This window comes from Haliotis rufescens, unplaced genomic scaffold, assembly GCF_023055435.1.
Source record: "Haliotis rufescens isolate VD_foot unplaced genomic scaffold, xgHalRufe1.0.p SCAF_9, whole genome shotgun sequence".
Taxonomy (NCBI): Eukaryota; Metazoa; Mollusca; class Gastropoda; order Lepetellida; family Haliotidae; genus Haliotis; species Haliotis rufescens.
In genome coordinates, this window is record NW_025964383.1 from 35,121,163 (window position 1) to 35,135,257 (window position 14,095).

General features: G+C 40.2%; 1 protein-coding gene across 1 annotated transcript in view; it reads left to right on the forward strand.

Moving 5' to 3' along the window:
* The first annotated feature begins 2,608 nt into the window (after positions 1–2,608).
* The window catches only part of LOC124147809 (kelch-like protein 9), an 86,009-nt gene continuing 74,522 nt past the window's right edge, over positions 2,609–14,095 (forward strand). The window contains exon 1 of the mRNA XM_048390777.1: positions 2,609–3,206. Coding sequence (XP_048246734.1) covers positions 3,163–3,206 — 44 coding nt within the window. The 5' untranslated portion in view covers positions 2,609–3,162. The remainder of the gene's footprint in view (positions 3,207–14,095) is intronic.

A 14,095-nucleotide genomic window follows, 5' to 3' on the forward strand; every position in this document is an offset into this window, starting at 1 on the left:
AACTACCTTATCTAACAACCACCCAACACACACAGCTCCCTGAGTTCGTCCTCCACCCACTCTCGGCATCTATTCCAAATCTCAAAATTTCAAAATTACTATATAAGCAATCCCAAAGGCCCCCTCCTGGGTTGCACAAACTCACTTTTCCCCTTTTCGGAAACACATTAAATGGCCTGACCGGGCCCGTGTGCGACATACGCTTGCTGTCGGAAAGAGCATGTTAAATCTCCAATATAAGTAAGTAAGTAAGTTGAACTTGCCCGTTATGTTAACAAACAAGTGACGACGTGACACCGAATACTCTTATCCCTGCTGAATTATTTTCTTTGCTTGTCAATTTGAATTTCTGTTTCAATACAACTATCATATAATTGGTATGGTAAGAATGTAAGGGAGAAGTTGGTTGATTTTCCGGTCGTCTGCAATCTCGAACAAAGCCGATCAAACAAACAAAAAGGTTAATTCATCTGGGAAATATGGTCAGTCGTAAACCTTTCGAAAAATAACTGTGATGGCATTCCCCAAGACATAAACAAAAGTATTAACGTTACTACATTTGGGGTTAGAGGGCAAATTTCAAGATTCTTGTAATGGCCGCGCCCACACTGGTGGCATCGATATTACCGAGAGTGTAACGAATGTGTCACGCGCTGGGAAGGAGCTGGTCCTGTCTCCACAAAAGGGAAATAATTCGTAAGAGCCACTGGTGGCGCAACGATCGCGCCATGAAATTCGAGCCGAGTTTGGTGAGGGTGGAAACTGGACTTTTATTGTCAGTTAACTCCCTTGCCTCAGGAAGATGGTTGCTGGGGTCTAACCCGGAATATCCACTGGGATGCTCAATCAGAACTCAGTACAAATGCAATACAGCAATAATCATATCAGACAGAAGTCAAAGAATAGCATTCCGGGTTAGAATAGGTCTTCAGCAACCCATACTTGCCGTAAAGGTGACTATGCTTGTCGTAAAAGGCGACTAACGTGATCGGGTGGTCAGGTTCGCTGACTTGGTTGATACATGTCATCGAACCAAATTGCGTGGATCGATGCTCATGATATCTATCACTGGATTGTGTGGTCCAGACTGGATTATTTTACAGACCGCCGTCATAGAAATGGAATATTGCTGAGTACGGTGTTAAACAACAAACAAACAACAAATAATATCAGGGCCAGGGCTTGATTTTAGCCAGGTATCACAATGCCGTTTTCGCCTATCTTATCTTGACCCGTTACCGTTTTAGCAACAACCCGCTGAACATACGTATACTTGCAGATTATCGCAGCATTGCGAGGCAATGGTGCGGACAAACCAAAGATCATTGTCATGTAAAATACGGTAATCAAACCCTAGCATCCAAAAGAACGCAACCCACTCGGTCATACTTTGGAAGAATGTGGGATTCGAACCCACGATCATCGGATACTGGTACGACGCAACTCTACATAGCAACATGACCAATTAGCCACCCAATGATTGCCTTGAATCTGGAATTTGAGCTAGAATTAGCGGATCCTGGCCGGGCTGAAGGACGCAACTCTTACACATAGCACCTGAATATTATCGATGTTTCAGGAAATTAAGTGAGTGGGTGATTATAGTTTTAATCTGCCTTTAGCAATATTACGGTAATATATCATGGTTGGGGACACCAGAAATGGGCTTCACATATTGTACTCATGTGGGGAATAGAACTCGGGTCTTCGGCGTGACGAGCGAACACTTTAACTTCTAGGCTACTCCACCGCCCCTAGCAAAGTTAGTCTTACATCGGTAATCTATATTAGGTTGCTAAGGAAACGGCGAATTAGGATTTCATTTTCTCTAAAATTATTTAAACTCATCCCTAAACGTCAATTATTTTTAGTTTGGAACTGTCAAGTGACAAATGCTGAGAGCTAGATTCACTTACATGTATTTCTGTCGAAATGTTATAATAATCTACGCGATGTAATATAATTACGAAAATCGAAGAAATCATGAAAAGAACTTTCAGAAGCTGAACCACAATTACATGTGTGATTTTCTATAAGATTTGCCTTGAATAGGTCGGCTTAATGGTACTGCATGCACGCTTGAGTCTTGTATGTAAAGGTTTCCGGGTTAGGTCCCCAGCAAGCCATGCGACCATCTATGAATCGGATGGTCAGGCTCCGTGTCTTGGTTGATGGTTAGTTGGTTTGTTTGTTGTTTTACGCCACACTCAGCAATATTCCAGCTTTATGACGGCGGTCTGTAAATAATCGAGTCTGGACCACACAATCCAGTGATTAATATCATGAGCATCGATCCACACAATCGGGACCGATGACATGCATCAACCAAGTCAGCGAGCCTGACGACCCGATCCCGTTAGTGCTTTAGCTTGTCAAATACCAGAACTATTCACTCGTTTCATAAAATTGGTATTACACAGGAGCTCGTTTAGTATTCTATATGTCTATACACATAACAGCGAGGTCCACACAGCACGAACAGTAAACCCAGCACAAGCTGACAAAGTGGGATAAGGGGAGACAACTGCTATTGTCACCATGTACACATTCAACCATGTCGCCTTGACCTCATTTCTGACATTACGTGAAGTTACTTGAAAGTAAACAATTGTCGACAGCGAATCTGGCGAAAACAACATGTGCGAAACAGGAAGCGATAGAAAATGTCGCTTGTCCCCATCCTTCCACGGAAGCCAAACTACTACATTTCACTCAACTTTTCAAGACACTGGAATACGGATAATGCATGGATGACTTATAAATTCTCCTCCAAGACGAAGAAGAAATGTGATTTCCAAGCAACGCTTTAATGCAATACGAATACGCATGAGTTATGGACAGATATTATATAAGCCGTTTAACGCCACAAGTATTTTCAAATGAACGTTGGGTTATTCTGGATGGTGTCATGTCAGACTGAAGGTGTTTAAAAACTCGGTTAATTGTTGAAATTGTTTCGTCAACAGATGAATTTTTCTTTTACCTGGGGAAGAAACTGACACGACCAGGTAATGGCTGAACATTTGTTGACCTGTAGCTGCCATCCATTTCTAAAGGCTTATCCCTGCGCAATAACACGCTCACATTGAGTAGCGCAGTATAGTAACACAATCGGATTTAGTAGCACAAAGATGAAGTACGTTTGCAATCTCAGTGCCTATCATGTTACCAAGACAGAAGAAAATAATTCCATCCTCTTCATTCACGTAAGTAGTATTCATCATATATGCATTATTTACTTAATAACATTAGCGGGTGGTCTTAGATGTCGTTATGGATTGGCTCCCTTTGGGATGCCAGGATCTGGTGATCGTGGGTTCGATTGTCATCTTCTCCTCGATTGTATTTATAGGATTCTCAGGCACTACCATACCCATGCTCTTAGACGTGCATCACTGTGGGATTTCCTCCCACATAAAGCTGACATTATTACAGTATATTAAAGTGCTAAAACACCCTTGAAGATCCGGGCTAAATAGGTCTTCAGCAACCCATGCTTGCCATGAAAGGTGGTAAGAGGCGACTAACGGGATAAGGTGGTCAGACTCACTGACTTGGTTGATGCATGTGCATCGTATCCCAATTGCGTGGGTCGATGCTCAAAGTGTCGATCACTGGATTGTCTGCTTCGGACTTCGGAGCTAGAATATTGCTGAGTGCGGCGTTAAACAACAAACAAACAAAACGAACTTGCTAAAAGCATAAAAAAAAAAGAAACAAAATATGCCTTTCAATCAAAGAAATTCCAGTTTGTAATTGGACACAATTGCTTTAATGAGTGGTAAATTATTAACACAATGGGTATTGTGTTAATAATTTACCACTCATTAAAGCAATTGTGTCCAATTGTGTCCTTTTAGTCTACATTTTCCATTATCTCGTCATATCGCGAAATATGTGCGTTTCAGGATTTTATGCTGTGCCGCGAGAGGGGAGCCCGAAGCGATGCGGTCGGGTAGCCTAGTGGTTAAAGCGTTCGCTCGTCACGCCGAAGACCCGGGTTCGATTCCCGACATGGGTACAATGTGTGAAGCCCTTTTCTGGTTTCCCCCGCCGCGATATTGCTGGAATATTGCTAAAAGCGGCGTAAGACCATACTCACTCACTCACTCACTCTCAGACGTTAAGTACTTTGGTGAAACCCAGCAGTACCAGCCAGCACCATACCCGTTATGCATTCGTGACCCACTCGTGTTATTCCGGGACAAGCCGAATAACGACTCGTGCCCCTCTCATGGCCATTTTTGCGACTGGGTTTAGTCTTAGCGCAAACGGGCATACCTAAAACAATTGTCAACTCGTTGCGTTATGGTTCACATATATTTCCCCATATATTATATACATTTAAGATGCATTTTAAGGCACATCGGGACATGCGGAATTATACAGTATGATTGAACAGAATTAACTGTGTCTTGGGTATATTTTTAGATGCAAGACATATGTAAAATCAAAAAAAAATTTTGAGGGATTCTTTGACGGGGAACTTGAAATCACACGCGCATTCTGATTGATTTGTCGTATTTTCACACATAACATTCATCGATAGGGGGAGGAGTCTTCTTGCAGATTACGGAAAGGGGCGAGTGGTGACGAATGACCCGTTATGGTGCTGGCACACCTTCAAACAATCAGAGAGATTTATGGGTTTCGAACACACCCTCATTGGCTCCTGGTATATCTAAGGGACACAACTCTGGAAAGTGAATTGCGATAGGCTGCACTGCCGGGACAGCTGGCCCCTTGTAAGCCAGCGAATGAGGGTTGGCGCTGAGGCGTTAAAAGTCACAGTTAGTTAATCTTTTCTTTTTTTCCCCGTTTTCAGAACAACATCACTAAAGTCATGTATCACAGCGGGATTCGAACCCGCGAAACACGCAGCTGATGCTAATAAATGGTGTTTTTTGTTGCGGTGGCTTGGGATCAATAATTAACTATTTATATGTTACAAATACCAAGGCTAATAGATAATCCGTTTATGGGTGGGCCTATTTGTGTTTTAGTCAGAATCCTACTCTATTAATTGAACGCCCTTTTGATTTGGTAGCTTTTCGTTGCAAGAAACGAACAATTTTCTTCATCAGGGCTATCGTAGATTATAATAGGCCCGTCGATATGGGCAAGGAACATTTAGGTTGTATGGTCAAGTTGGTCCTAGATGGATTGTATACTTGCCTCGGGACAATTATGTTTCTTAACGCCAAGCAGAGACGCAGGGAACACATTTCACATTCACAGAAGTGTCTTTGTGCCAGATGTAAAATATGTTTTATTACCCACGTGGTGAAAATAAGGGTGGTAAGATACTAAATCCGTACGTCACACGTGTGTCGTACAAAGTTGACCTCGTTTTATTCGTTTTGATTGGATAACCATGACCTCTGTCATACTGGGACTACTTTTATATTCATAAAAAATCGCGAGACGTCATTCATTTTACAACTACAAGGCAGAACGGAAGGAATCTCACTAAAGCGAGAGACATTTACACACAATATTAAACCAAACAAGATCGTCACTACGAGCTACTGCAGACATTATATAATCGAGCCATATCCATATGCAATGTCACAAGATGGATCGAGGGTCCCGATGAGCGTGAACCACCCGACCACTTTCGCGACTTTCAATTTGATTTAACGTAGAAGGTTAGGCGTGATGAAATGATGTCAGTTTAAACTATCTGGAATGATATGTAGATTTACGTTTGATGCCCCGGTTGTTACTACCGAAAGTGTTTGTTCATGAATGAAAATACACGACTGCACGAACAGATTACTAAAAGTGAACAGTTCCGATACAAAGCATTCGAAAACTCGGTAGAAGTGTGCCTGACTTCTGATTATGTGGCCCAAAACTTCCTAAATGTGAACAATAGCATTCCCTATCTCCAGCGTAAAACGGTGTGGAGGGATCGAGGTTGCCTTTTCTTATTCCCGTGGTGACCTTGCCCTTCGTTCGAAGCAGGCATTGACACACAGGAACTCGATGAAAGCGTGTCAAACATAATATATTCGTATATTGGTAAACAATCACACTCCTCTATATACATAGACAGTCTCTATGTATATAGAGGGGTGTGATTTTATTCTGTACGAATATATGATGTTATACACGCTATCGTCGAGTTCCTGTGGGGCAGGTTATACATTCAGCTGATAGATCAAGGAAACCGAACCATTTTGATTGCACAGCGGCAACCACGATAGTGCGAGTGTCCGACTGTTTGCCTCATTATTCAAAGCCCATATTTGGGCATATATCAAAATTTCATGCGCAACCCGATTTTGCAACCGGTTTCAGTTGGTCTGTCAAACGAAAATTGTTATGTATTTCCACATAAATATATATTTAACGTGGGTAATAAATAAAATACCACACTCACCATACCAACTTGTGAACTATTTATGGTATTTGACCTCGCTTTCGCTCGGTCAGATAGCATAGAAAGTCCACTCGTTACGTAAAAATGCTATCTAGCGAGAATGGGTGTAGTATACTCTATGTATCTCCTACATTGTAGATATCGCTGCAATGAAATTGCATCACAATGCTTTGCAGACCATTGTGACATTGTTACCATGACGTCACAGTCAAATGAGCCAGTACTTTTTACACTTATGACACTTCTTATTACTGTCTACGAACTGAAAAAGTTGGAAGAATGGTGTCGTTGATAAAATACTCGTTCATGTTAAACTGCGGCATGGTATCTCAGTGAGCTAGCATTGTAAATCGGCATCAGTCCGGACTAGAACCAGCAGCCACACACACACACACGTGCATGCACTTCGCTATATAAGTGCAATAATCTTGGACGCGACCCAATTTCACCTCACCTATATTTTTGTGTATGCTAAAAGTTTACTGAAAGAACGAGTGTTTTATTTCAAATTAATTAAAGCGAAAGAAGCGGAATGATTATGTTCAAAACTCTTTAGAATCAAAACAGCACATTCAAGCGAAACTCAAAGGTTGCAAAATAAACACCAATCAAAATCATAACTTTGTGCAAAGTCCAACAAAATATTAAAATACACTCTTCAAAAAAAAGAAACGCACAGGCAGATTTTTAGTACATTTATTGTACCTAATAAAGTCGATATATTTAATTTGATATCATAGCTACAAATATGAAATTTTGGAGCTCGAAAGTCACATGTCGTTGTACAAAGGCTTTGAAAACTGTTCCTTGTAATGTCACATAAGGCCACAAGGTGGCGCTGAGCTCCCCCGGGCAGCAATCACGGCTCTGCATCGAGTGTACGAATTCTGTCCTGTGGAATTCTGCGCCATTCTGCTTTGGCCAGTTGTGGAAGTGTCTGCGGCGTGTTCTAACGTTGACGTACACGTCGATCGAGTACATCAAAGAGGTGTTCCATTGGGTTGAGATCTGGAGATCTCGACGGCAAAACGTTGATGTTGGCATCATGCAGGTCGTCTATCGTGACACGAGCTGTGTGCGGTGAAGCGTTGTCCTGTTGAAACAGCTCCCACTGGCAGTCATTGATTGGAAGAAGGTGAGGTTGAAGAATTTGTTGTAGCGATTTGCTGTCAAATTCCCCTGAACCACAACCAAGTCAGATCCCCCCCCCCCCCCCTTCCATCTTGTCGGTGAAGAAGAAAGCGTGATTCATCGCTAAACCACACTCGTCTCCAGTTTCTCAAATCCAAAGCCGTAAGGTATGGCACCAACGCAAGCGTCGCTGTCGATGGATCTGTTGCAAAACAGGGACGATAACTGTTCTTCTGGGTCGGATTCCAGCCTCGCGAAGATGGTTCCTGACAGTCTGGTTCGATATCCTCCTCAAACCAAAGATGCGCCCTGCAGTCTCCGTCGCTGTGGCATTGCGATGACGTAGGTGGAATTGTCGAATGAAGCGATTCTGTGCAGGGGTGGTAACTCTTGGTCGGTTGTTTCTCGGACGGTCTGCAGTGGAATTGAACTGTGTGAATCAGTCACAAAGGCGGCAAATGGTGCTGTGGTGGACGTTGAAGTGGCGTGCAACAGAAGACTGCGATTCCCCTCTTTGGACACGCCCTATGGCGATGTTCCGATCGGCAGCGCTGAGTCTCGGCATTTTCGAACTTGAAAAATATTGACAATTGAATGACAATTTATTGGCTTATGCTTGCCTTTTTATAGCCACTACCACGAGTTACGAACGCCATAACTTGCACGTGCATTTTGCTTTACTGTTTTCCTCCATGACAACATGGGCTGGGTTGAATTGAATATCATAAGGTTCAGGGACTGTGAGACCGGCTACCACAGACAAAAAATGTTGAATCTCAAGCGGGTTTTCGCAAAGGTAACAGCTCTATTGATAAGGTTTTTTCTCTCCAGTCTGTTATTGAACTTTATCTTATCTTATCTTATTGTATGCATGTTTTATAGACTTTTCCATAGCATTTGACTTGGTGAATAGGGCAAAATAGTGGGATATTTTAAGGCTAAAAGGGGTCAGTAGTAAGCTGTTAAAATCAGTCATGTCTCTCTATGCATAAAGTGTTAAAGTCTATAAGTGTTAAAACACGTGTCAAGTTTAATAATAATTGCCCACTGGGTTACGTCAAGGGTGTATCTTAAGCCCACTTCTATTTTCCATTGTTGTCAATGAATTATTAACTCGAAGCATGTGGCGTACCAGGAATTCAACTTCACCTAAACGTGTACAGCTATTTCTTCTTTCGTTTGCTGAGGATGTTGTGTTTATTTAAGATACAGTTTTTGGTTTACAGAAGAGACTTGATGTCCCCTGTGGCTCATTAGCCACATTAGTTTTCAAAAGAGGCGGAAGACTGTCGAAGTGACCAATCCCATGGAAAACATTGTTTGCAGGCTAAACAAGTATTATTGGGTATACTTTTGTATTAAGATCATTGTCACTGTTTCATCCGTTACATTTTGACTTGTTCTTTAAGATTTTTTACACCAAAGTTTGTCCCATTTTATTACCCGGTGCAGACATTTAGGGACGGAATGTTGTCAAGTAAATAGAATTTGAATTGTTTGTTAGACATTACTTAGAAGTTGACGGATGACAAAGTAGGCACTATTATGGATAACAACTTCTTTAAGTACTGTAAAGTCGACCTTTCGGTATAGATCCTTATACCATTGTAAGCAAATAGAACTTGAATTGTTTGATAGACATTACTTAGAAGTTGACGGATGACAAAGTAGACACTATTATGGATAACAACTTCTATAAGTTCTGTAAAGTCGACGTTTCGCTATAGATTGCCATTGTCAAGCAAATACAATTTGTACATTTAGCAGCTTGTAAACAATTTTTAAGACATAAGCCCTCTGTGTGAGCGTATGTTGTGCGAGGCAAATGTTAAAGATATACATTATATATTTACACCCTCAAAAGGTCTATTAAACATTTGTGGAAAATATTTAAAACGCCGAGTGATCGTTATGTCAAGAAATGTTATAATAAGCATTTAAAAATTGAAATTAATGGTTTTAAAAGCTGGGCGTCTGGGATGAAGCATGCATTGCACGTCTACTGATGCGGATTTGTTTGGCAAGACTTAGAGCAGATGGTTCGGAATGAAAAGTTATTTTTAAATGACTTTTTATATGGGCTCAACGTTTCGTATCAACCAGATTGGTATTCCACATTTATAAAAGGCACCAAAACATTTGGATTCTCGTTTTAAAAAGGTATTTTCGGTGTTGAACCGCACAGTCAACTATTTGAAACATGCTCTTGCTTAGCTTAAATCTGCTTCTCATAAACTACGAATAGAACGTTGCGGGTATGCCGGAGAAGCCAGAAAGGAGATATTATGTAATGTCTGTCAACGCCATATATAAAAGATGAATATCAATTCTTACTTATGTGTAGCAGCATCACGCATTGCGACGTAAGTACATTCCTTTAAGATTTTATGAATATCCAACAATCCACAAATTTAATATGCTTATGCTATCATCAAATGCAACCATCTTAAAACGTTTATCCTTGTATGTACATGTTATTGTGAGACAGTCTTAATTAAAATATACTTTCTCACTCTGTACTTCTTAATGTGTAACATGGGCCTATATTACTGTTGAACAAACTACTACTTCACTGGGGCGGTCGGGGAGCCTAGTGGTTAAAGCGTTCGATCGTCACGCCGAAGACCCAGGTTCTATTCCCGACATGGGTACAATGTGTGAAGCCCATTTCTGGTGTCCCCCGCCTCGATATTGTTGGAATATTGCGGCGTAAAAACATACTCACTCACTCACTACTACTACGCTGAAAGAAACATGCAATGAACTTGATATCACTTAATGCGACCCGTTAAGATCCGGGGTAGAATAGGTCTTCAGCAACCGATGCTAGCCGTAATAGGCGACTATGATTGTCGTAAGAGGTGACTAACGGGATCGGGTGGTCAGGCTCGCTGACTTGGTTGATGCATGTCATCGTATCCCAATTGCGTAGATAGTTTGCTCATGATGTCAATCACTGGACTGTCTAATCCAGACTCGATTTATTTGCAGACCGCCGTCATATAGCTGGAATATTGATGAGTGTGGCGTTAAACAACAAACAAACAAACAAACAAAACTCCACTTAATGCTTTTTATTCGGATGTACAGTTAGACGTTATCATGTTGAAATTATATAAAATCGTATAAGAAATTTCAACCTGTATAAGATAAAATGTGTCAACAATACTCTCAACTTTGTCCTTGTGCAGCACATAAACACTACATTGCTCTGGTACATTGCAGTTGTATCATGTAACGAGACACCCCGACTACTTAATTTAATGTATGACTGAGATATAAGGCAAACAACAAAAAGGAACTGATGCCACTTTAAAGATGCCAGTCTTTATTATCGCCCCCCCAAAAAAAATATTTGAAAAATTCCCCACGTCATATGAGTTAGTGAGTGTGGTTTTACGCCGCTTTTAGACATATTCCAGCAATATCACGGCGGGGGACACCAAAAATGGGCTTCACACATTTTACCAATTTCGGGAATCGAACCTGGGTCCTCGGCGTGCCAACGAACACTTTAACCAATAGGCTACCCCACCGCCCCCACGTCATATGAAACAGACAGTGTTATCCATGCCAAACAACTGACATCGTATAAAAAACATGTACAAAATATTCTTCCCTCATCATTTTTGTTTACAACAGAAAAATATAAAAAGTTCTACCTCCATATTTTTGAAATTTAAATTGAAGTATGATTAACATATACTTTAAATATTTATTTTGTTCTTATTTTTTTTTACCTTTATTGACAATAAAAAAATCACGATTAGCACAATCCCTTACATACGAACGTGGTTAAGGTTTACTGGATGGTAAAAATGTCTTTATACTTTAAATCGACATATCTCACCAGTTAGCGGCAACCTAGTTTATATTTGAATGAAGAAAGTCAGAACGTGCTGCTACTCCCCTTTCACAGGAGGCAAATCGATTAAATTTTTCCACGGATCAGATCGGGGAAAACCCTGATCCATGTAAAAACATACCAAGGGACCAACTTATTTTAGTTCGTAATAACCGTAGTTCGTTATAAGCATATATACAGCATATATGCAACAAATGGCCGGGACTAAAAAATAAGTTCGTCATATCGGTCAGTTCGTTATAAGCGTGTTCGTTATAAACGTATTTTACTGTATATGCAATCGATATTTAACGACTAATAAATACATATATTATCTTAACAAAACAGATAATTAAAGCGATGAAGTCCAAGAGTGTCAGAGTTTTGGAAATATTATAACTGTGTTTCTGAAGTTAATATATGATCTAGATTACATTATCCATACTGTGTACGCAATCTTTGAGCGCTCTGCTGAAGCATGCTGCCTGCCTGAAGGGGCTGTATCAAAAGTGCAACTTGCTTCTTCTTTTCTGATACAAGTTTGATACGGCGATATAAGGTTTTCTGAGTTCAATGGCCCTGGACTTATCTATAGTTCACAAGGACAAAACCTTTACTATTTGTCAGTTATTGGTCCACTTTTCTGACAAATGACGAATCATACTTTGAGATGCCCTCGGCGACCAGCCCTTCCCACAAGCAGGTGTTTAACCACGCACGCGGCCCCTTGATTGACACTTTATAGTTCCTATATGATAATTATGAATATTAGACAACATGTTTGAACAATTGTAGGAGTTAGCGTAGTTTTAAATAACGTTCTTTTCAATGCCGAGTGAATTTTAATGATTTTTGGGGGGCTTTTTTGTATATATGCATATGTAATAGTCAATAAATAGAGGCCGAATTTCGTTTCTTTCTAATTCCGCATCTTAAATTATATGCTTGCTGTTATTTTATACTTCAGCGAAAGTCGATAAAATGTTATATCGACGTGTCTTCGTGGTGCCTGCAAAATCTGTAAACGTGGTCAAAGATTGGTACTCCTAGCTCTTGCCTCGATAATTGCGGAGGCTCTTCACAAACTGTGCATTTCGGAAGGGTATAATGTATGATATATATGTAATTGTACATTTATTAAATAAATATGTGGGCCCTCGAATATTATTTAACATAACGGACTAAGACGCCGCTAGTTTCTGTCAACGTTCATAAACTTCAAACTGTCTGATGCAGAATGAAGCAACAAGATGTTCAACAAGGGAAATCTCTTTTATAAAATAGCGGTGTACAATAAATATACGACATTACCTCAAACTATCGAACCATCAGTCACAATGTTCAACAAAAGAAGTCTCTATTTTCCTATAACGGTGTACAATAAATATACGACATTACCTCAAACTATCGAACCATCAGTCACAATGTTCAACAAAAGTGCACATGTGCATGAATACTTTCCTTGATAAGTGATTTTTTTGTGCAATTCGGACTGGTGAGAGTATACCACACTAACAGAATTTGAAGTTTGATCATTTTGTATAGGAATAATTAGTTGAATGTTTTTCCTCATTCTGCATACCAGGTTCAGTTTTACTGAAGGAAATGACGTCATTTTTGTGAAATGACGCCATAGCCACCAATCGTGAAGTCATAGCATTCTACAGCGACGTCATGTCTGTCTCACGACCGTGAGAGTTCACGTATACTATACGTAGATGGAGAGTGCTTCAGAAAATGATTAATACATTTTGCCTCTTACAAAGTCAATACACATTCTGTATCTGCAATGTCCTGGTTTTGTTGAGTAACGATGTCCCGAAACTGTTAGTGCTGTCGGTTCTTAATGAAATTTCCGAGCTTCGAATACTCAATAGAATCAGCAAATCTGAAACCACATAATATTTGTCTCAAACATGAACGGAAGTGTGTACTGGAATCGAATGATTTTGTTATAAGTTGTTTTGGGGGTTTTGATCTCGGAAATCGTACTTTTCACTGCGTGTGAATACTTCCCTTGGTAAGTATCTTTTCTGTTTCACTCACAAACCTTTTAAAATATAACACGTCAAGGCCGGAGAACAAGCAGTCTCGATCAACCGCCAAATAGATTCCACCAGGAGAAAAGGGCATAATAGATGAAAATTATATTTATAGTTTTGATCAATGTTTATCAGGACGACGATTCGTTTTGAAGAGTTGTGACCCTTAGGTGCGTCAGGATCCTATTATATTGGGTGCAACACTTCAGCCTTTCCTCTCACGTCAAGTTTACACGCAGTGATACAACTAAAATACTGTTCAATACACATACACTCACTCACTTATGCCACAACAGAGGTTGCTAAAGGTCACGTGTCACCCATAATTCTCCGCGAGTTATTATAGTATCAGCGAACAAGCTGATATAATATATTTAATGATGTACAAGACGTCGGTCCTTTGTTACCGACGACCGCCCCCCCCCCCCCCCCCCCCCCCCCACACACACACACACACAACCACGCACCCAATATGAATTATTACCAAAAAATGAAATATGTGCATAAATTAAATAAGATAAATAATAGTTAGATACTAATAGATAAATATATTGAGAAAAAAACGTTCATTTTCCAATTTAAATAATGAAGATAGAAATTATTCGTTTTATACAGCTTTTAAAAAAAATATTAATCAAGACGCCTACGAATTCATTATGTGAACGTCAGTCTCAACTAATCACTTAGGCGGCG